The sequence below is a fragment of the Onychostruthus taczanowskii genome, unplaced genomic scaffold, assembly GCF_017590055.1.
Source record: "Onychostruthus taczanowskii isolate IOZ18803 unplaced genomic scaffold, ASM1759005v1 scaffold432, whole genome shotgun sequence".
Classification (NCBI taxonomy): domain Eukaryota; kingdom Metazoa; phylum Chordata; class Aves; order Passeriformes; family Passeridae; genus Onychostruthus; species Onychostruthus taczanowskii.
Genome location: NW_024501815.1, coordinates 19,392 through 41,704, shown reverse-complemented (window position 1 = coordinate 41,704; position 22,313 = coordinate 19,392). Strand labels below are relative to the sequence as shown.

Genomic DNA, 22,313 nt, shown 5'->3' with positions numbered 1-22,313 from the left:
CACCCGTTGTGTCTCACCTGCCGTGTCTCACCTGTCTTTCACTTGTCTCTCACCTGTCTCCCTTGTTGTGTCTCACCCCTTGTCTCTCACGTGTCTCCTGTGTCTCACCTGTCTCTCACCTGTCCCACTTGTTGTGTGTCTCCTGTCTCCCCTGTTGTGTCTCACCTGTGTCTCACCTGTGTCTCACCTGTTGTGTCTCCCTTGTCTCACCTGCTGTCTCTCACCTGTTGTGTCTCCTCTGTTCTGTCTCACCTGTCTCACCTGTTGTCTCTCACCTGTCTCTCCCCTGTCTCACCTGTTGTCTCTCCCCTGTTATGTCTCACCTGTCTCCCCTGTTGTGTCTCACCTGTCTCACCTGTCTCTCACCCGTCTCACCTGCCGTGTCTCACCTGTCTCACCCATTGTCTCTCACCTGTCACCCCTGTTGTGTCTCCGTCTCTCACCTGTTATGTCTCACCTGCCGTGTCTCACCTGTCTCCCCGTCTCCCTTGTCTCCCCTGTTATGTCTCACCTGTCTCTCACCTGCCGTGTCTCACCTGTCTCACCCATTGTCTCTCACCTGTCTCTCACTTGTCTCCCCTGTTGTGTCTCCGTGTCTCACCTGTCTCTCATCTGTTATGTCTCACCTGTCTCCCCTGTCTCACCTGTCTCACCCGTTGTCTCTCACCTGTCTCTCACCTGTCTCACCTGTTGTGTCTCCCGTGTTGTCTCTCACCTGTTGTCTGTCACCTGTCTCTCACCTGTCTCCCTTGTTGTGTCTCACCCGTTGTCTCTCACATGTCTCACCTGTTGTGTCTCCCTTGTCTCACCTGTTGTGTCTCCTGTGTTTCACCCGTGTCCCCCGCTGTGCCCCGCAGGCCCCATCAACCGCGAGATGCGGCACCTGATCAGCTCTCTGCAGAACCACAACCACCAGCTCAAGGGCGACGTGCAGCGCTACAAGCGCAAGCTGCGCGAGGTGCAGGCCGAGATCGGCAAGGTGGGCGGGGCCAAACCCCGGGGTGGTCCTTTTAAGAGTGGGTGTGGTCTGTTTCAGAGGTGCAGGCCAAGATCAGCAAGGTGGGAGGGGCCAGCACCCCGGGGGCGTGGCTTGGAGAGGCGTGGGTCCTTTAATGGGGGCGTGGTCCCTTTAAGAGGGGCGTGGTCGCTGTAAAAGGGGTGTGGTTCCTTTAAGACTGGGAGTGGTCAATTGTAGAGTGGGTGTGGCCTCATTAAGAGTGGGTGTGGTCCCTTTAAGTGTGGGTGTGGTCTCTTTAAGAGTGGGTGTGGTCTGTTTCAGAGGTGCAGGCTGAGATCAACAAGGTGGGCGGGGCCAAACCCCGGGGGCGTGGCCTGGAGGGGCGTGGGGCCTTCAATGGGGGTGTGGTCCCTTTAAGGGGGCATGGCTGCTGTAAAAGGGGTGTGGTTCCTTTAAGAGAAGTGTGGTGCCTTCAAGAGTGGGTGTGGCTCTTTGGGAAGTGGGTGTGGTTTCTGTAACACATTGGTCTCATTAAGAGTGGATGTGTCCTTTAAGAGTGGGTGTGGTCCCTTTAAGAGTGGGTGTGGTTTCTTTAGGAGTGGGTGTGGTCTGTTTAAGAGGGGCAGGCCGAGATCAACAAGGTGGGCGGTGCCACACACCCCGGGGGCGTGGCTTGGAGGGGCATGGGTTCTTTAATGGGGCGTGGTCCCTTTAAGAGTGTGGGGCTCACTTTAAGAGTGGGTGTGGTCACTTTAAGAGTAGGTGTGGTCTTGTTAAGGGGGTGTGGCTTCATCAGCAAGGTGGGCGGGGCCAAACACCCCGGGGGCATGGCTTGGAGAGGCGTGGGTCCTTTAATGTGGGCGTGGTCCCTTTAAGAGGGGCATGGTCGCTGTAAAAGGGGTGTGGTTCCTTTAAGAGTGGGTGTGGTCTCTTTAAGAGTAGGTGTGGTTTTGTTAAGGGGGTGTGGCTTCTTGGGGGATGGTGTCTTTAAGAGTGGGTGTGGCTCCTTGAGAAGTGGGTGTGGTCTCTGTAAGACACTGGTCTCATTAAGAGTGGGTGTGGTCCCTTTAAGAGTGGGTGTGTTCTGTTTCAGAGGTGCAGGCCGAGCTCAGCAAGGTGGGCGGGGCCAGCACCCCGGGGGCGTGGCCTGGAGGGGCGTGGGTCCTTTAATGGGGGCGTGGTCCCTTTAAAAGGGGTGTGGTCACTGTAAAAGGGGTGTGGTTCCTTTAAGACTGAGTGTGGTCAATTGTAGAGTGGGTGTGGTCTCTTTAAGAGTGGGGGTGGCTCTTTGGGAAGTGGGTGTGGTCTCTGTAAGACACTGGTCTCATTAAGAGTGGGTGTGGTTTATTTAAGAGTGGGTGTGGTCTGTTTAAGAGGTGCAGGCCGAGATCAGCAATGTGGGCGTGGCCAGCACCCCGGGGGCGTGGCCTGGAGGGGCGTGGGGCCTTCAATGGGGACATGATCCCTTTAACAGGGGCATGGTCGCTGTAAAAGGGGTGTGGTTCCTTTAAGAGAAGTGTGGTGCCTTTAAGAGTGGGTGTGGTCACTTTAAGAGTAGGAGTGGTTTTGTTAAGGGGGTGTGGCTTCTTGGGGGATGGTCTCTTTAAGAGTGGGTGTGGCTCTTTGGGAAGTGGGTGTGGTTTCTGTAAGACACTGGTCTCTTTAAGAGTGGGTGTGGTCTCATTAAGAGTGGGTGTGGTTTATTTAAGAGTGGGTGTGGTCTGTTTAAGAGGTGCAGGCTGAGGGGCGTGGGTCCTTTAATGGGGGCGTGGTTGCTGTAAAAGGGGTGTGGTCGCTGTAAAAGGGGTGTGGTTCCTTTAAGGCTGGGTGTGGTCAATTGTAGAGTAGGTGTGGCTTCACAAGAGTGGGTGTGGTCCCTTTAAGAGTGGGTGTGGTTTCTTTAAGAGTGGGTGTGTTTAACAGGTGCAGGCCGAGATCAACAAGGTGGGCGGGGCCAAAAAGCCCCGGGGGTGTGGCTTGGAGGGGTGTGGTCCCTTTAAGAATGGTGTGGTTCCTTTCAGAGGGGCGTGGTTTCTTTAAGAGTGGGTGTGGCCCTTTTGAGACTGGGTGTGGTCATTAAAGAGTGGGTGTGGTCCCTTTAAAAGTGGGTGCGGTCTCTTTAAGAGTGGGTGTGGCTCCTTGGGAAGTGGGTGTGGTCTCTGTAACACACTGGTCTCATTAAGAGTGGGTGTGGTCCCTTTAAGAGTGGGTGTGGTCTGTTTAAGAGTGGGTGTGGTCTCTTTAAGAGTGGGTGTGGTCTGTTTAAGAGTGGGTGTGGTCTCTAAGAGTGGGTGTGGTCTGTTTCAGAGGTGCAGGCTGAGCTCAAAAAGGTGGGCAGGGCCAAAACCCCAGGGGGCGTGGCTTTGAGGGGCGTGGTTGTTTTAAGGGGGGTGTGGCTCCTTTAAGAGCGGTGGGATCACTTTGAGTGGGTGTGGTCCTTTCAGGAGTGGGTGTGGCTCCTTTGAAAGGGGTGTGGTCTATTGAAAAATGGGTGTGGTCACTTTAAGAGGGTGGTGATCCCTTTAAGGGGGTGTGGTCATTTTAAGAGGTGCAGACCAAGATTGACAAGGTGGGCGGGGCCAAAAACCCCAGGGGGCGTGGCTTTGAGGGCTGTGGGTCCTTTAAGAGAGGTGTGGTTCTTTTCAGATGGGCGTGGCTCCTTTAAGAGTGGGTGTGGTTCTTTGCAAAGTGGGCGTGGCCTCTCTGTTTTAAGAGAGGGAGTGGCCCTTTAAGAGGGGCGTGGCCTCTTTAAGAGTGGGTGTGGCCTTTGTAACTGTGGGCATAGTCAATTCAAGAGAGGTGTGGTTCCTTTAAGAGGGGCGTGGCATCTTTAAGAGTGGGTGTGGCCTTTCTAAGTGTGGGCATGGCCAATTCAAGAGAGGTGTGGTCCCTTTAAGAGGGGTGTGGCCTCTATAAGAGTGGGTGTGGCCTTTGTAAGTGTGGGCGTGGTCAGTTCAAGAGAGGTGTGGTCTCTTTAAGAGGGGCGTGGCCTCTTTAAGAGTGGGTGTGGCCTTTCTAAGTGTGGGCATGGCCAATTCAAGAGAGGTGTGGTCCCTTTAAGAGGGGCGTGGCCTCTTTAAGAGTGGGTGTGGCCTTTCTAAGTGTGGGCATGGCCAATTCAAGAGAGGTGTGGTCCCTTTAAGAGGGGCGTGGCCTCTTTAAGACCGGTGGGCGTGGCTTAGAGTGGCATCACCTTTGGGAAAACAGGATCATGTCCCTTTAAGAGATGGGTGTGGCCATTTAAAGGGGCGTGGCCTAATTAAAACCGAGCTGCTGCTTTGGGGTGTGGCCTAAAGGGGCGTGGCCTCTGACTCCTCCCCCTTTTCTCTTCCAGCTCCGCCTCCAGGCCAGCGGCGCCCCTCCCCCACCAAGCCCCGCCCCTCCCCAATTTAGGAGGATTCTGTGGGGATTTTGGGAGATTTTAGGAGGAATTTTGGGCAGGTGAGAGGAGTTTGGGGGATATGAAATGCATGTTTATGCAAATGAGATGCAAATGAGGAAGGGGGAAGGGTCCTGGGGTGGAGCTGAGGGGATTTGGGGGAATTTAATGAAGATTTGGGGGAATTTTGGGAGATTTTGGCGTTTTTGGGGAGGTGGGAGAGGTCTGGGGGGTATTAAAGGCATATTTATGCAAATGGGATGCAAATGAGGAAGGGGGAGGGGTCCTAGGGTGGCGATGAGTGGATTTGGGGGAATTTAGGAGGATTTTGGGAGATTTTAGGAGGATTTTTAGGGAGGTGGGAGGAGTTCGGGAGATCTTGAATGTATGTTTATGCAAATGAGATGCAAATGAGGAAGGGGGAGGGGTCCTAGGGTGGCGATGAGTGGATTTGGGGGAATTTAGGAGGATTTTGGGAGATTTTAGGAGGATTTTTGGGGGGATTTTGGGAGATTTTAGGATTTTTGGGGAGTTAGGAGGGAATTGGGGGACATTGAATGCATATTTATGCAAATGAGATGCTAATGAGGGATGTAGGAGGGTTTGGGGGAGGGGCCCTGAGAGGTTCATGGAGGATTTTGGGAGGAATTTGGGGAGATTTTGGGGATTAGAGAAGGTTTAAGAGGTGTCGAATGGATATTTATGCAAGTGAGATGCAAATGAGGGGGCTGGGATGATTTGGGGCGGGGCCCAAAGGGGAAGCTGAGAGGTTTGGGGGGGGATTCGAGGCGATTTTGGGAGATTTTAGGCAGATTTTGGGAGAGCTGGGAGGGGCTTATTGGAAATTCGGGGAGCTGAGAGGTTTGGGGGGATTAGAGGCGATTTTGGGAGATTTTAGGCAGATTTTGGGAGAGCTGGGAGGGGCTTATTGGAAATTCAATGCATATTTATGCAAATGAGATGCAAATGAGGTAGGGGGAGGGGTTCTGGGGTAGAGCTGAGGGGATTTTGGGAGATTTTAGGAGGATTTTTGGGGGGATTTTGGGAAACTTTAGGAGAATTTTGGGGAGGTGGGAGGGGTTTGGGGGTATTGAAGGCATATTTATGCAAATGAGATGCAAATGAGGAAGTGGGAGGGGTCCTGGGGTGGAGCTGAGAGGATTTTGGGGAATTTAGGAGGATTTTTGCGAGGATTTTGGGAGATTTTAGGAGAATTTTGGGGAGTTGGGAGGGGCTTGGGGGCTATGAAATGCATATTTATGCAAATGAGATGCAAATGAGGACGTGGGAGGGGTCTTGGGGTGGAGCTGAGGGGATTTTGGGGGAATTTTAGGAAAATTTTGGGGCATTTTGGGACATTTTAGTAAAATTATCGGGGAGTTAAAGTTGGTTTGGAGAGCGTGAAAGGAACATTTATGCAAATGAGATGCAAATGAGATTCAAATACCCCCAGGAATATTGAAGAGGAGCGGGATATCGAAGTTGGGGCGTGGTTTTGGGCAATTTGAGAGGGTGGAGCCAAATTAAAAGGGTGGAGCCAAATTAATGGGTGTGAGAGGGTTTGACTATGCAAATTAGATGCAAATGAGGTGGAAAATGGCCGCCAGGAGAACCAGAAGGAGATTAAATTTTTGGGTCAATTTTTAAGATTTTTGAGGGCAAATTTGGGGATTTTTTGTGAAATTGAAAGGGTGCAGCCAAATTAAGGAGCGCGAGGTTTCTGAATATGCAAATGAGGTGCAAATGAGATGCAAATGGCGACAGGAAGGCGCAGGAGAACCAGAAGGAGATGAAACTTGGGGGCAATTATTGAGGGCAAATTTTGGGGTTTTGGAGCAAAATTGAATGGGTGGAGCCAATTGAGTGGATGTGAGGTTTCTGAATATGCAAATGAGGTGCAAATGAGATGCAAATGAGCTGGAAACGGTGCTGAGGAGAACCAGAAGGAGATGAAATTTGGGGTCGATATTTCAGGGCAAATTTTGGGGATTTGGAGCAAAATTGAAAGTGTGGAGCCAAATAAATGGGTGTGAGCACTGCTGAATATGCAAATGAGATGCAAATGAGCTGGAAACGGTGCTGAGGAGAACCAGAAGGAGATGAAATTTGGGGTCGATATTTCAGGGCAAATTTTGGGGATTTGGAGCAAAATTGAAAGTGTGGAGCCAAATAAATGGGTGTGAGCACTGCTGAATATGCAAATGAGATGCAAATGAGCTGGAAATGGCGGCAGGAAGGCGCAGGAGAAGCAGAAAGAGATGAAATTTGGGGTCGATATTTCAGGGCAAATTTTGGGGTTTTGGAGCAAAATTGAAAGGGTGGAGCCAATTGAGTGGATGTGAGGTTTCTGAATATGCAAATGAGATGCAAATGAGCCGGACATGGCGGCAGGAAGGCACAGGAGAACCAGAAGGAGATGGAATTTGGGGTCGGTATTTGAGGGCAAATTTTGGGGTTTTGGAGCAAAATTGAAAGGGTGGAGCCAATTGAGTGGATGTGAGGTTTCTGAATATGCAAATGAGATGCAAATGAGCTGGAAATGGCCATCAGGAGAAGCAGCAGAAGATGAAATTTTTGAGTCAATTTTTGGTGAGCCCCGCCCCCTCTCAGCCTCCGCAAGCCCCGCCCCCTCCCAGGCCTTTGGCTCCGCCCCCTCCCAGGCCCCGGCCGGAGCGGGGGGCGGGGCGGGAACGGCCCAAGGGGGCGGGGCCTGAGGAGGGCAAGAAGAAGGACTCGGAGGTGCTGAAGCAGCTGAGGGCGGAGCTGAAGTGAGTGGGGATATGCAAATGAGATGCTAATGAGGGGCGGGGCAGGGGTTGTGGGAGGGGCTTTGGGGGGTTAGAGGGAAGTTTGTGAGGTTTCTGAATATGCAAATGAGATGCAAATGAGCTGGAAATGGCCACCAGGAAGGCGCAGGAGAACCAGAAGGAGATGAAATTTTTGAGCCAATTTTTGGGAACCTTTCCAATCAAATTTTGGGGTTTTGGAGCAAAATTGAAAGCGTGGAGCTCAGTGAAGGGGCGTGAGGTTTCTGAATATGCAAATGAGATGCAAATGAGCCGGACATGGCGGCAGGAAGGCGCAGGAGAAGCAGAAGGAGATGAAATTTGGGGTCGATTTTTGAGATTTTTGAGGGGAAATTTTGGGGTTTTGGAACAAAATTGAAACTGTGGAGCCAATTGAGTGGATGTGAGGTTTCTGAATATGCAAATGAGATGCAAATGAGATGAAAACAGCCACCAGGAAGGCGCAGGAGAAGCAGAAGGAGATGAAATTTGGGGTCGATTTTTGAGATTTTTGAGGGCACATTTTGGGGTTTTGGAACAAAATTAAAAGGGTGGAGCCAAATTAAGGAGCGTGAGGTTTCTGAATATGCAAATGAGATGCAAATGAGATGAAAACAGCCACCAGGAAGGCGCAGGAGAAGCAGAAGGAGATGAAATTTTTCGGTTGATTTTTGAGGGCAAATTTGGGGATTTTTTGTGAAAATAAAGGGGTGGAGCCAAATGAATGGGCGTGAAGTTTTCTGAATATGCAAATGAGATGTAAATGAGCTGGAAACTGCCACCAGGAAGGCGCAGGAGAACCAGAAGGAGATGAAATTTGGGGTCGATTTTTGAGCTCTTTTGGAGTCAGAGTTTGGGGTTTTGGAACAAAATTTAAAGGGTGGGGCCAATTGAGTGGATGTGAGGTTTCTGAATATGCAAATGAGATGCAAATAAGATGCAAACGGCAGCAGGAAGGCGCAGGAGAAGCAGAAGGAGATGGAATTTGGGGTCGATTTTTGAGGGCAGATTTTGGGGTTTTGGAGCAAAATTGAAAGTGTGGAGCCAATTGAGTGGATGTGAGGCTTCTGAATATGCAAATGAGATGCAAATAAGATGCAAACGGCAGCAGGAAGGCGCAGGAGAAGCAGAAGGAGATGAAATTTGGGGTCGATTTTTGAGGGCAGATTTTGGGGTTTTGGAGCAAAATTGAAAGTGTGGAGCCAATTGAGTGGATGTGAGGCTTCTGAATATGCAAATGAGATGCAAATAAGATGCAAACGGCAGCAGGAAGGCGCAGGAGAAGCAGAAGGAGATGAAATTTGGGGTCGATTTTTAAGATTTTTGAGGGGAAATTCCGGGGTTTTTGTGAAATTAAAGGGGTGGAGCCAAATTAAGGAGCGTCAGGTTTCTGAATATGCAAATGAGATGCAAATTAGCTCGAAACTGCCACCAGGAAGGCGCAGGAGAACCAGAAGGAGATGAAATTTTTCATCGATTTTTAAGATTTTTGAGGGGAAATTCCGGGGTTTTTGTGAAATTAAAGGGGTGGAGCCAAATTAAGGAGCGTGAGGTTTCTGAATATGCAAATGAGATGCAAATTAGCTCAAAACGGCCACAAGGGAGGCGCAGGAGAACCAGAAGGAGATGAAATTTGGGGTCGATTTTTGAGATTTTTGAGGGCAAATTTTGGGGTTTTGGAGCAATATTGAAAGGGTGGAGCCAATTGAGTGGATGTGAGGCTTCTGAATATGCAAATGAGATGCAAATGAGATGCAAACGGCGGCAGGAAGGCACAGGAGAACTAGAAGGAGATGAAATTTGGGGTCAATTATTGAGGGCAGATTTTGGGGTTTTGGAGCAAAATTGAAAGTGTGGAGCTCAGTGAATGGGTGTGAGGTTTTCTGAATATGCAAATGAGATGCAAATGAGCTGGAAATGGCCATCAGGAGAAGCAGAAGAGGATGAAATTTGGGGTCGATTTTTGAGCTCTTTTGGAGTCAGATTTTGGGGTTTTGGAACAAAATTGAAAGTGTGGAGCTCAATGAATGGGCGGGAGGTTTTCTGAATATGCAAATGAGATGCAAATGAGATGCAAACGGCCACCAGGAAGGTGCAGGAGAACCAGAAGGAGATGAAATTTGGGGTCGATTTTTGAGCTCTTTTGGAGTCAGATTTTGGGGTTTTGGAGCAAAATTGAAAGGGTGGAGCTCAGTGAAGGGGCGTGAGGTTTCTGAATATGCAAATGAGATGCAAATGAGCTGGAAATGGCCACAAGGAAGGCGCAGGAGAACCAGAAGGAGATGAAATTTTTGAGCCAATTTTTGGGAACCTTTCAAATCAAATTTTGGGCTTTTGGAACAAAATTGAAAGGTTGGAGTCAAATGAATGTATGTGAGGTTTCTGAATATGCAAATGAGATGCAAATGAGATGCAAACGGCGGCAGGAAGGCGCAGGAGAACCAGAAGGAGATGAAGCTGCTGCTGGACATGTACAAATCGGCCCCCAAGGAGCAGCGGGACAAGGTGACGCTGATGGCCGCCGAGAGGAAGAGCAAGGCCGAGGCAATTAGCGCTAATTAACGCTAATTAGCGCGTCCTTAACGCCGCGGGGGCGGGGTGGCGCAAGGGCGCCTCATAACGAGGGGGTAATGAGGGGTTAATTGTTAATTAGGGGCTGGGAAAGGCAAAAAGAGACGTCAAATATGGATAATTACATGCTAATTAATGCTAATTAAGTAAAAGTAAGAGTAGATGTGGGTAATTAGATGCTAATTAATGGTAATTAAGTAAAAATAAGAGTAGATGTGGGTAATTAGATGCTAATTAATGGTAATTAAGTAAAAAATAAGAGTAGGTGTGGGTAATTAGGTGCTAATTAATGGTAATTAAGTAAAAAATAAGAGTAGATGTGGGTAATTAGATGCTAATTAATGGTAATTAAGTAAAAATAAGGGTAGATGTGGGTAATTAGATGTTAATTAATGGTAATTAAGTAAAAAGTAAGGGTAGATGTGGGTAATTAGATGCTAATTAGACAAAAAACACATTAATTGTAGGTGCTTAGTTGTTAATTAGTGCTAATTATGTGAAAAAATAGGGTTAAATGTGGCTAATTAGAGGTTAATTAGTGGTAATTAGGGGTAGTTAGTGCTGTGGAATTGTGTTAATGAGGTTTTAATTAAGTGGTAATGAGTCATTAGAGCTCGTTAGCAGCACAAAAATGGGAGTAGTGAGAAAAGGGTAATTAGATGCTAATTAATGCTAATTAGGAAAAAAGTGAGAGTGGATGTGGGTAATTAAATGTTAATTAGCATTAATTTGGAAAGAAACCATGAACTACTTGTCTGTGGATGTTAATTAATGCTAATTATGCCAGCAAATGGGATCAAGTGTGAGTAATTAGATGCTAATTGATGCTAATTAGGCCCTAATCAGTGTTATACTTCCCCAGGAATGCTAATGAGGTTTTAATTAGTTGTTAATGAGTAATTAGGGGTTAATGAGGTTTTAGTCATTAATTAGGGACTGGGCAAGGCAGAAAAAGGGATGAGGTGTGGTTAATTAGCACTAATTAGCACTAATTAGTTCGTTATTTATGCTGTGGAATTGTTGCACTTCCTTGCAGATGCAAATGAGGTCTTAATTAATTGTTAATGAGTCATTAGGGCTCGTTAGCAGCACAAAAGTCAGAGGGAATGAGGGTAATGATATGCTAATTAGTGCTAATTAGGCAGGTGTTCCTGCAGTGCTGCATCCTAATTAACGAGGGGTTAATGAGGTTTTAGCCGTTAATTAAGGGTTGGGCAAAGCAGGAAATTGGATGAAATTAAACAAATGAGATGCTAATTAATGCTGAGCTTTGCCTGGTCGTTAATTATTCCTGTTAATTCCACTGATTAATTGGTTAATGAGTAATTTGTGATGGATTAATGGCTCATTAGCAATTAATTAATCAGATGGAGGCAAAGCTGCCCTGGGTCGTTAATTATTCCCAACAACTCCTCTTAATTTTTTAATTAAGGATTAATAATGACTAATTAGTTATTAGTGACTAATTAGTAATTAATCAGCTGGATGAGCACGATTAATTAATCTAATTAATTAATTAGCGACTCTTCCTGGTTGCTACTTTGTGTCATCATCTTTTACTAATTAATTCCTTAATTAGCAATGAAAAGTGGTCAATAATGAAAAGTGTTTAATGGAGTACATAATGACTAATAAATGGCTAATTAAGGATTAATTAATTATGAATGGCCTAAATAATTACTAATTAATGACTAGTTAACTGATTAATGATTAATTAATGAACTGGGGCAGCGACTCCAAGGAGCTGCTGTTCATTCCCATGGGTTAATGAACTAATTAATAACTAATAAATGGTTAATTAAGGATTAATTATTAGTTAATTAATGAGCTGGAGGAGCCGCGAGTCCAAGAATTCCTGTTCATTCCCGTGGGTTAATGAACTAAATAATAACTAATAAATGGTTAATTAAGGATTAATTATTAGTTAATTAATTAATGAGCTGGAGGAGCCGCGAGTCCAAGAATTCCTGTTCATTCCCATGGGTTAATAGCCTCAATAATGATTAGTAAATGGCTAATTAATTACTGATTAGTGACTAATTAATGATTAATTAGTGATTGAATAATTAATTAACGAGCTGCCTTTCATTCTTTGGGTTAATGACCCAAATAATAACTAATAAATGTCTAATTAATGACTGATTAGTGACTAATTAACGACTAATTAATGGTTAATTGATGAATTTCTCAGCTGGAGGAGCACGAGCGCCAAAACTGCCGTTTGTTCTTTGGGTTAATGACCCAAATAACAACTAATAAATGGCTAATTAATGCCTGATTAGTGACTAATTGGTGACTAATTAATGTATCAATGATTGATGATTTCCGAGCTGGAGGAGCGCTAGCGCCGAAACTGCCGTTCGACCTGGGCACAGCTGGCACACACCTGAGCACGGCTGGGCACACACCTGGGCACAGCTGGGTACAGGTAACAGCACACCTGGGGCACCTGGGGCAGATGGAGCACCTGCAGAGGAGGCTGGCGGCCACCAAACAGATGAGGGCACAGCTGGCACACATCTGGGGCAGATCGAGCACCTGCAGAGGAGGCTGGCCGCGACGAAGCAGGTGAGGGGGCACACCTGGGCACAGCTGGCACAGCTGGGATACACCTGGGGCAGATCGAGCACCTGCAGAGGAGGCTGGCGGCAACCAAACAGGTGAGGGCACAGCTGGGCCGGGGGCGCTGGCGGGAGCTGGAGGAGCGCGAGCGCCGAGACTGCCGTTCATTCTTTGGGCTAATAACCCAAATAACAACTAATAAACGGCTAATTGAGCATTAATTAGTGACCAATTAACCATTAATTAATGGATTTCCCAGCTGGAGGAGCTGCGGGGGCGCTGGCGGGAGCTGGAGGAGCGCGAGCGCTGAGACTGCCGTTCATTCTTTGAGTTAATAACCCAAATAATGACCAATAAACGGCTAATTGAGCATTAATTAGTGACCAATTAACCATTAATTAATGGATTTCCCAGCTGGAGGAGCTGCGGGGGCGCTGGTGGGACCTGGAGGAGCGCGAGCGCCGAGACTGCCGTTCATTCTTTGAGTTAATAACCCAAATAACGACTAATAAATGGCTAATAAATGACTGATTAGTGACCAATTAACGACTAATTAATGAGTTAATTAATGGATTCCCCAGCTGGAGGAGCTGCGGGGGCGCTGGCGGGAGCTGGAGGAGCGCGAGCGCCGCGAGTCCAAGAAGCTGGCGGACGAGGAGGCGCTGCGGCGGCTGCGGCTGAGCGAGGAGCAGATCGAGCACCTGCAGAGGAGGCTGGCCGCCACCAAACAGGTAATGGGAGGAGCTGCGGGGGCGCTGGCGGGAGCTGGAGGAGCGCGAGCGCCGCGAGTCCAAGAAGCTGGCGGACGAGGAGGCGCTGCGGCGGCTGCGGCTGAGCGAGGAGCAGATCGAGCACCTGCAGAGGAGGCTGGCCGCCACCAAACAGGTGAGGGCACCTGCAGAGGAGGCTGGCCGCGACGAAGCAGGTGAGGGGGCACACCTGGGCACAGCTGGCACAGCTGGGATACACCTGGGGCAGATCGAGCACCTGCAGAGGAGGCTGGCGGCAACCAAACAGGTGAGGGCACAGCTGGGCACAGCTGGCACAGCTGGCACACACCTGGGCACACCTGGGGTACCTGGGGCAGATCGAGCACCTGCAGAGGCGGCTGGCGGCGACAAAGCAGGTGAGGGGGCACAGCTGGCACAGCTGGCACAGCTGGGATACACCTGGGCACACCTGGGATACACCTGGGGCAGATCGAGCACCTGCAGAGGAGGCTGGCCGCCACCAAACAGGTGAGGGCACAGCTGGCACAGCTGGCACACACCTGGGCACACCTGGGATACACCTGGGGCAGATCGAGCACCTGCAGAGGAGGCTGGCCGCCACCAAACAGGTGAGGGCACAGCTGGCACAGCTGGCACACACCTGGGCACACCTGGGATACACCTGGGGCAGATCGAGCACCTGCAGAGGAGGCTGGCCGCCACCAAACAGGTGAGGGCACAGCTGGCACAGCTGGCACACACCTGGGCACACCTGGGATACACCTGGGGCAGATCGAGCACCTGCAGAGGAGGCTGGCGGCGACAAAGCAGGTGAGGGCACAGCTGGGCACAGCTGGGCACAGCTGGCACACACCTGAGCACAGCTGGGCACACCTGGCACACACCTGGGGTAGATCGAGCACCTGCAGAGGAGGCTGGCAGCGACCAAACCGGCAATGGGCACAGCTGGGCACAGCTGGCACAGCTGGCACACCTGGGCACAGGTAATGGGACACACGTGGGCACGGCTGGCACAGGTAATGGCACACCTGGGGCAGATCAAGCACCTGCAGAGGAGGCTGGCCGCGACAAAACAGGTGAGGGCACAGCTGGGCACAGCTGGCACAGCTGGGATACACCTGGGATACACCTCGGCACACCTGGGCACAGCTGGCACGGCTGGCATGGCTGGGGCAGCTGGGGCAGGTAATGGCACAGCTGGGCACACCTGGGGTACCTGGGGCACACCTGGGCACACCTGGGCACACAGCTGGCACAGCTGGGGCTCCTGGGGCAGGTAATGGCACAGCTGGGCACACCTGGGAGTAGCTGGCACAGGTAATGGGGCACAGCTGCCCCTCGCAGCGGCCATCTTGTCCCATTCCCTCCCGTCAGCCATCTTGCCCCATTCCCTCCCGTCAGCCATCTTGCCCAGCATGCTGACAGCGGCCATCTTGCCCCATTCTCTCCCGTCCGCCATCTTGTTCTGTTCCCTGACGGCGGCCATCTTGTCTCATTCCTTAATGTCAACCATCTTGCCCCACTCCCTCCCGTCAGCCATCTTGTCCCATTTCCTGGTGGCGGCCATCTTGTTTCATTCCTTAATGTCAGCCATCTTGTCCTATTCACTCCCATCAGCCATCTTGCCCCATTCCCTCCCGTCAGCCATGTTGTCTCATTCCCTGTCGTCAGCCGTCTTGCCCAGCATGCTGACGGCGGCCATCTTGTCCCATTCCCTCCCGTCAGCCACCATCTTGTCCCATTTCCTGGTGGCGGCCATCTTGTCTCATTCCTTAATGTCAGCCATCTTGCCCCATTCCCTCCCGTCAGCCATCTTGCCCAGCATGCTGACGGCGGCCATCTTGCCCCATTCCCTCCCGTCAGCCATCTTGTCCCATTCCCTCCTGTCAGCCATCTTGCCCGGCATGCTGACGGTGGCCATCTTTCCCCATTCCCTCCCGTCAGCCATCTTGCCCCATTCCCTCCCGTCAGCCATCTTGCCCCGCCCGCTGACACCCCCCACTCGTCCCCACCCGCTGACGACAGCCATCTTGTTCCGTTCCCTGTCATCTGCCATCTTGTCCCATTCTCTAGCGTCAGCCATCCTGCCCAGCGTGCTGACGGTGGCCATCTTGCCCCATTCCCTGTTGTCAGCCATCTTGCCCCATTCTCTAGTGTCAGCCATCTTGCCCCATTCCCTGTTGTCAGCCATCTTGCCCCATTCCCTCCCGTCAGCCATCTTGCCCCGCCCGCTGACACCCCCCACTCGTCCCCACCCGCTGACGGTGGCCATCTTGTTCCATTCCCTCCCGTCAGCCATCTTGTTCTGTTCCCTGTCGTCAGCCATCTTGTCCCATTCCCTCCCGTCCGCCATCTTGTCCCATTTCCTAACGTCAGCCGTCTTGTCCTCCCCACTGACAGGCTGGCACAGCTGGCACACATCTGGGCACAGCTGGGCACACACCTGGGCACGGCTGGGCACAGCTGACACACCTGGGCGCACACCTGGGCGCACACCTGGGCACAGCTGGCACAGCTGGGGCACCTGGGGCAGGTAATGGCACAGCTGGGCACACCCGGGAGTAGCTGGCACAGGTAATGGGGCACACCTGCCCCTCCCGTCAGCCATCTTGCCCCATTCCCTCCCGTCAGCCATCTTGCCCAGCATGCTGACGGCGGCCATCTTGCCCCATTCCCTCCCATCAGCCATCTTGCCCCGCCCGCTGACACCTCCCACTCCTCCCCACCCGCTGGTGGCGGCCATCTTGTCTCATTCCTTAATGTCAGCCATCTTGCCCCATTCCCTCCCGTCAGCCATCTTGTCCCATTCCCTCCTGTCAGCCATCTTGCCCGGCATGCTGACGGTGGCCATCTTTCCCCATTCCCTCCCGTCAGCCATCTTGTCTCATTCCTTGTCGTCAGCCATCTTGCCCCGCCCGCTGACACCCCCCACTCGTCCCCACCCGCTGACGGCGGCCATGTTGTCGCGCTGGCAGGAGGAGGAGGCGCTGCTGTCGGAGATGGACGTGACGGGCCAGGCCTTCGAGGACATGCAGGAGCAGAACCTGCGGCTGCTGCAGCAGCTGCGCGAGAAGGACGACGCCAACTTCAAGCTGATGTCGGAGCGCATCAAAGCCAACCAGATCCACAAACTGCTGCGCGAGGAGAAGGACGAGCTGGCCGAGCAGGTGCTGGCCCTCAAGGCCCAGGTGAGACCCCGAATTAATCACTAATTAGTCATTAATTAGTATTGATTAAGTTTTAATAGGGACTAATAGCTGATTATTAGGGGTTATTAGTTGGTTGGTTGGTGTTTGTGGGCGTGCCGAGCAGGTGCTGGCCCTCAAGGCCCAGGTGAGGCCCCAGAAAGGTCGTTAATTAGTCATTAATTAGTATTGATTAAGTTGTAATAGGGATTAATAGCTGTTTATTAGTGGTTAATAGGGTTTATTAGTGGTTAATAGGGTTATTAGTTGGGTATTAGGCGTTTGTGGGCGTGCCGAGCAGGTGCTGGCCCTCAAGGCCCAGGTGAGACCCCAAATTAATCGTTAATTAGTCATTAATTAGTATTGATTAAGTTGTAATAGGGATTAATAGCTGATTATTAGGGGTTAATAGGGTTTATTAGTTGGTTGTTTGGTGTTTGTGGGCGTGCCGAGCAGGTGCTGGCCCTATTAGGCGTTTGTGGGCGTGCCGAGCAGGTGCTGGCCCTCAAGGGCCAGGGGAGGCCCCAAAATAACCATTAATTAGTCACTAATTACTATTAACTTAGCTTTAATAGGGATTATTAGCTGATTATTAGGGGTTATTAGTGCTTATTAGTTGGCTGTTTGGAGTTTGTGGGCGTGCAGGTGCTGGCCCTCAAGGCCCAGGTGAGGCCCCAAAGTAATCCCTAATTAGTCATTAATTAGTATTGATTAAGCTTTAATAGGGATTAATAGCTGATTATTAGTGGTTAATAGGGGTTAGTTGGGTGTTTGGTGTTTGTGGGCGTGCCGAGCAGGTGCTGGCCCTCAAGGCCCAGGTGAGGCCCCAGAAAGGTCGTTAATTAGTCATTAATTAATATTAATTGAGTTTTAATAGGCATTAATAGCTGTTTATTAGTGGTTAATAGGGTTAATTAGTTGGGTATTAGGTGGTTAATAGCGTTAATTAGTTGTGTATCAGGCATTTATGAGCTTGCTCAAGGTGCTCAAGGCCCAGGTGAGACCCGGAAATAATCACTAATTAGTCATTAATTAGTATTAATTAAGTTTTAATAGGTATTAATAGCTGTTTATTAGTGGTTAATAGGGTTAATTAGTTGGGTATTAGGCGTTTGTGGGCGTGCTCAAGGCCCAGGTGAGGCCCCCAAAAGGTCGTTAATTAATTGTTAATTAATATTAATTAACTTTTAATGGGGACTAATTGCTGTTTATTAGTGGTTAATAGGGTTAATTAGTGGTTAATAGCGTTAATTAGTGGTTAATAAGGTTAATTAGTTGTGTATCAGGCGTTTGTGGGCTTGCTCAAGGCGCAGGTGAGCCCCCAAAACTTCATTAATTATTCATTATTAATTAATTAAGTTTCAAAGCCACTAATGATGATTTATTAGCAATTAATAGGGTTTATTAGCTGTTAATTAGCTATTAATGGGGCAGGTGCTGGACCCCAAGGTGAGACCCCAATAAGATCATTAATTAGTCACTAATTAGCTGCTAATAATTATTAATTACTGCTTGGCAGTTATTAATAGGGCTTGTTAATTGTCTAATACTTGCTAATAGCCATTAATGAGTGATTAATAATTATTAATTGCACTAATGATGCTTTAATGGCAGTAATTATTATTGGTTATTAATAGTAATTAGTGGGTAAAAATTATTAATTAGTGAATAATTAATAGTTATTAATTATGCTAATGATGCTTGAATAATTATTAATAGCCATTAATGATTCTTAAGTGGTTATTAATTGCAATTAGTGCGTCTGGAAATCGTTAATAGCCGTTAATGAGTAATTAATAACTGCTAATGTGGTTTAAGTAATTATTAATAACTTAATTATTCATTAACGGTCATTAATGTCAATTAATGACCAATAGTCATTAATAGCTGTGAATGAATTATTAATTATTGGAAGATAATATTAATGATGATCTAATAATTATGATTTTTAAAGGGTTGTTATTAGTAATTAATGAGTTTCTGGTAATCATTAATTATTATTAATAAATGTCTAATATCCGTTAATTGTATCAGGTGCTAATGCTGGTAATGCTCTGATTGCACTAATTAGTGGTTAATTAGTGATTAATGGCTCACCTGTGCAGGCGGCCCAGAAGCCCAAAAAGACCAATTAGGGCTTAATTATTCCTAATAATTGGCTAATAATTACTTAATTATGGCTAGAAATGCCTTAAGTTCAGTTATTAATGAGCTGATTTCACTAATTAAGGACTAATTAGTAATTAATGAGTCGTCTGTGCGGGTGGAGGCGCAGCTGCAGGTGGAGCAGGAGCTCAAAAAGACCAATTAGTCCTTAATTAATTCTAATAATTGGCTAATAACTGCGTAATTTTGCCTAGAAACGCCCTAATTTTGGCTAATAAAGTGCTAATTTCACTAATTAGTGATCAATTAGTGACTAATTACCACATTGCACAGGTGGAGGTGCAGCTGCAGGTGGTGCAGGAGCTGGAGGAGAAGGATCAGACCCTAATTAGCTCTAATAATCAGCTAATAACAGCCTAATTTTGCCTAGAAACGCCGTAATTTCAGCTAATAAAGCGCTAATTTCACTAATTAGTGATTAATTAGTGACTAATTAACGTTTTGTGCAGGTGGAGGCGCAGCTGCAGGTGGTGCAGAAGCTGGAGGAGAAGGATCAGACCCTAATAAGCCCTAATTAGATCTAATAATTGGCTAATAACTGCCTAATTTTGCCTAGAAACGCCCTAATTTCAGCTAATAATGAGCCAATTTCACTAATTAGTGACTAATTAGTGACTAATTAACAGTCTGTGCAGGTGGAGGCGCAGCTGCAGGTGGAGCAGGAGCTCAAAAAGGCCAATTAGTCCTTAATTAGTTCTAATAATTGGCTAATAACTGCCTAATTTTGCCTAGAAATGCCGTAATTTCAGCTAATAATGAGCTAATTTCACTAATTAGTGATCAATTAGTGACTAATTACCGCCTTGCACAGGTGGAGGCGCAGCTGCAGGTGGTGCAGAAGCTGGAGGAGAAGGACCAGACCCTAATTAGCTCTAATAATTGGCTAATAACAGCCTAATTTTGCCTAGAAACACCCTAATTTCAGCTATTAATGATCTAATTTCACTAATTAGTGACTAATTAACGTTTTGCACAGGTGGAGGCGCAGCTGCAGGTGGTGCAGAAGCTGGAGGAGAAGGACCAGACCCTAATAAGTCCTAATTAGCTCTAATAACTGGCTAATAACAGCCTAATTTTGCCTAGAAACGCCGTAATTTCAGCTATTAATGATCTAATTTCACTAATTAGTGACTAATTAACGTTTTGTGCAGGTGGAGGCGCAGCTGCAGGTGGTGCAGAAGCTGGAGGAGAAGGACCAGACCCTAATAAGCCCTAATTAGCTCTAATAATTGCCTAATAACTGCCTAATTTTGCCTAGAAACGCCCTAATTTCGGCTATTAATGATCTAATTTCACTAATTAGTGGTTAATTACCGCCTTGCACAGGTGGAGGCGCAGCTGCAGGTGGTGCAGAAGCTGGAGGAGAAGGAGCGGGGCCTGCAGAGCGCCCTGGGCGCCGTGGAGAAGGAGCTGAGCCTGCGCTCGCAGGCGCTGGAGCTGCACAAGAGGAAGGTGAGGGACAGGTGTGTCACAGGTGTGTCAGGTGTGTCACAGGTGTGTCCAGGTGTGTTCAGGTGTGTCACAGGTGTGTCCCAGGTGTGTTCAGGTGTGCGCAGGTGAGCTGAGCCTGCGCTCGCAGGCGCTGGAGCTGCACAAGAGGAAGGTGAGGGACACATGGGGACAGGTGTGTCAGGTGTGTCATGGGTGTGTCATGGGTGTGTCACAGGTACCCCAGGTGTGTCACAGGTGTGTCCCAGGTGTGTTCAGGTGTGCCCAGGTGAGCTGAGCCTGCGCTCGCAGGCGCTGGAGCTGCACAAGAGGAAGTTGAGGGACAGGTGTGTCACAGGTGTGTCAGGTGTGTCACAGGTGTGTCACAGGTACCCCAGGTGTGTCACAGGTGTGTTCAGGTGAGCTGAGCCTGCGCTCGCAGGCGCTGGAGCTGCACAAGAGGAAGGTGAGGGACAGGTGTGTCACAGGTGTGTCAGGGGTGTCACAGGTGTGTCACAGGTACCCCAGGTGTGTCACAGGTGTGTTCAGGTGGGCTCAGCCTGCGCTCGCAGGCGCTGGAGCTGCACAAGAGGAAGGTGAGGGACACGTGTGTCATGGGTGTGTCACAGGTGTGTCATGGGTGTGTCACAGGTGTGTCCCAGGTGTGTTACAGGTGTGGACAGGTGTGTCGCAGGTGTGTCATAGGTATGTTCAGGTGTGTCACAGGTGTGTCACAGGTACCCCAGGTGTGTCACAGGTGTGTCAGGTGTGTCACAGGTACCCCAGGTGTGTCACAGGTGTGTTCAGGTGTGTCCAGGTGTGTGACAGGTACCCCAGGTGTGTTCAGGTGTGTCACAGGTGTGTCACAGGTGTGTCACAGGTGTGTCACAGGTACCCCAGATGTGTCCCAGGTGTGTCCCAGGTGTGTCCCAGGTGTGTCCCAGGTGTGTCACAGGTACCCCAGATGTGTCCCAGGTGTGTCAGGTGTGTCACAGGTGTGTCACAGGTGTGTCCCAGGTGTGCCCCAGGTCTGCCCCAGGTGTCTCACAGGTACCCCAGGTGTGTTACAGGGGTGTCCCAGGTGTGTCCCAGGTGTGTAGTAGGTATGCTCAGGTGTGTCACAGATGTGTCACAGGTGTGTCACAGGTACTTCAGGTGTGTCACAGGTGTGCCCAGCTGTGTTCCAGGTGTATTGGGGTGTATTTAAATGTGCTTCAGGTGTATCCTAGGTGTGCCCAGGTGTAACCCAGATGTAGCCAGGTGCTCCCAGGTGTAACCCAGGTGTATCCCAGGTGTATCTGAATGGATCTCAGGTGTATCCAGGTGTACTCTAGTTGTTCTTAACCATACCCAGGTGTGCCCACGTGTATCCAGGTGCCCCCAGGTGTACCCCAGGTGCCCCCAGGTGTATCCATGTACACTCAGGTGTATCCAGGTGTATGTAAATGAGTCTCAGGTGTATCTAGGTGTACCCCAGGTGTGCTCAGGTGTATCCCAGGTGTAACCCAGGTACCCCAGGTGCCCCCAGGTGTGCCCAGGTGTATCTCAGGTGTATCTCAGGTGCCCCCAGGTGTATCCATGGACACTCAGGTGTCCCCAGGTGTATCCCAGGTATATCAAGGTGTCCCCAGGTGTATCTAGGTGTACCCAGATGTGCCCCCAGGTGTATCCCAGGTGTAACCCAGGTACCCCAGGTGTATCCAGGTACACTCAGGTGTATCCAGGTATATGTAAATAGATCTCAGGTGTCTCTAGGTGTGCCCAGGTGTAACACAGGTGTGCCCAGGTGTATCTAGGTGTACCCAGATGTGCCCCCAGGTGTATCTCAGGTGCCCCCAGGTGTATCCAGGTACACTCAGGTGTATCCAGGTGTATGTAAATGGGTCTCAGGTGTATCTAGGTGTCCCCCAGGTGTATCCAGGTATTCTCAGGTGTATCTAGGTGTATGTAAATGGGTCTCAGGTATATCCAGGTGTACCCCAGGTGTACCCCAGGTGTACCCCAGGTGTAACCCCGGTGTCCCCCAGGCGGTGGAGGCGGCCCAGCTGGCCGAGGACCTGCGCGCGCAGGGCGAGCACGTGCAGGCGCGGCTGCGCGAGCTGCAGGTGTGCACAGGTGTGCCCAGGTGTGCACAGGTGTGCCCAGGTGTACCTCAGGTGCCCCCAGGTGTATCTCAGGTGCCCCCAGGTGTATCCAGGTACACTCAGGTGTATCCAGGTGTATGTAAATGGGTCTCAGGTGTATCTAGGTGTCCCCCAGGTGTATCCAGGTATTCTCAGGTGTATCTAGGTGTATGTAAATGGGTCTCAGGTATATCCAGGTGTACCCCAGGTGTACCCCAGGTGTACCCCAGGTGTACCCCAGGTGTAACCCCGGTGTCCCCCAGGCGGTGGAGGCGGCCCAGCTGGCCGAGGACCTGCGCGCGCAGGGCGAGCACGTGCAGGCGCGGCTGCGCCAGCTGCAGGTGTGCGCAGGTGTGCCCAGGTGTAACACAGGTGTGCCCAGGTGTACTCAGGTGTATCCAGGTGTATGTAAATGGGTCTCAGG

General features: G+C 49.6%; 1 protein-coding gene across 1 annotated transcript in view; it reads left to right on the top strand.

Moving 5' to 3' along the window:
* Window positions 1–22,313, top strand: part of RNF40 (ring finger protein 40) — a gene marked incomplete at its 5' end in the record, with an annotated part of 42,987 nt that overhangs the window by 7,698 nt on the left and 12,976 nt on the right. Inside the window, 7 exons of the mRNA XM_041414048.1 lie at window positions 858–979; window positions 4,293–4,360; window positions 6,932–7,105; window positions 9,550–9,667; window positions 12,838–12,987; window positions 15,963–16,175; window positions 19,665–19,790. Coding sequence (XP_041269982.1) covers window positions 858–979; window positions 4,293–4,360; window positions 6,932–7,105; window positions 9,550–9,667; window positions 12,838–12,987; window positions 15,963–16,175; window positions 19,665–19,790 — 971 coding nt within the window. The remainder of the gene's footprint in view (window positions 1–857; window positions 980–4,292; window positions 4,361–6,931; window positions 7,106–9,549; window positions 9,668–12,837; window positions 12,988–15,962; window positions 16,176–19,664; window positions 19,791–22,313) is intronic.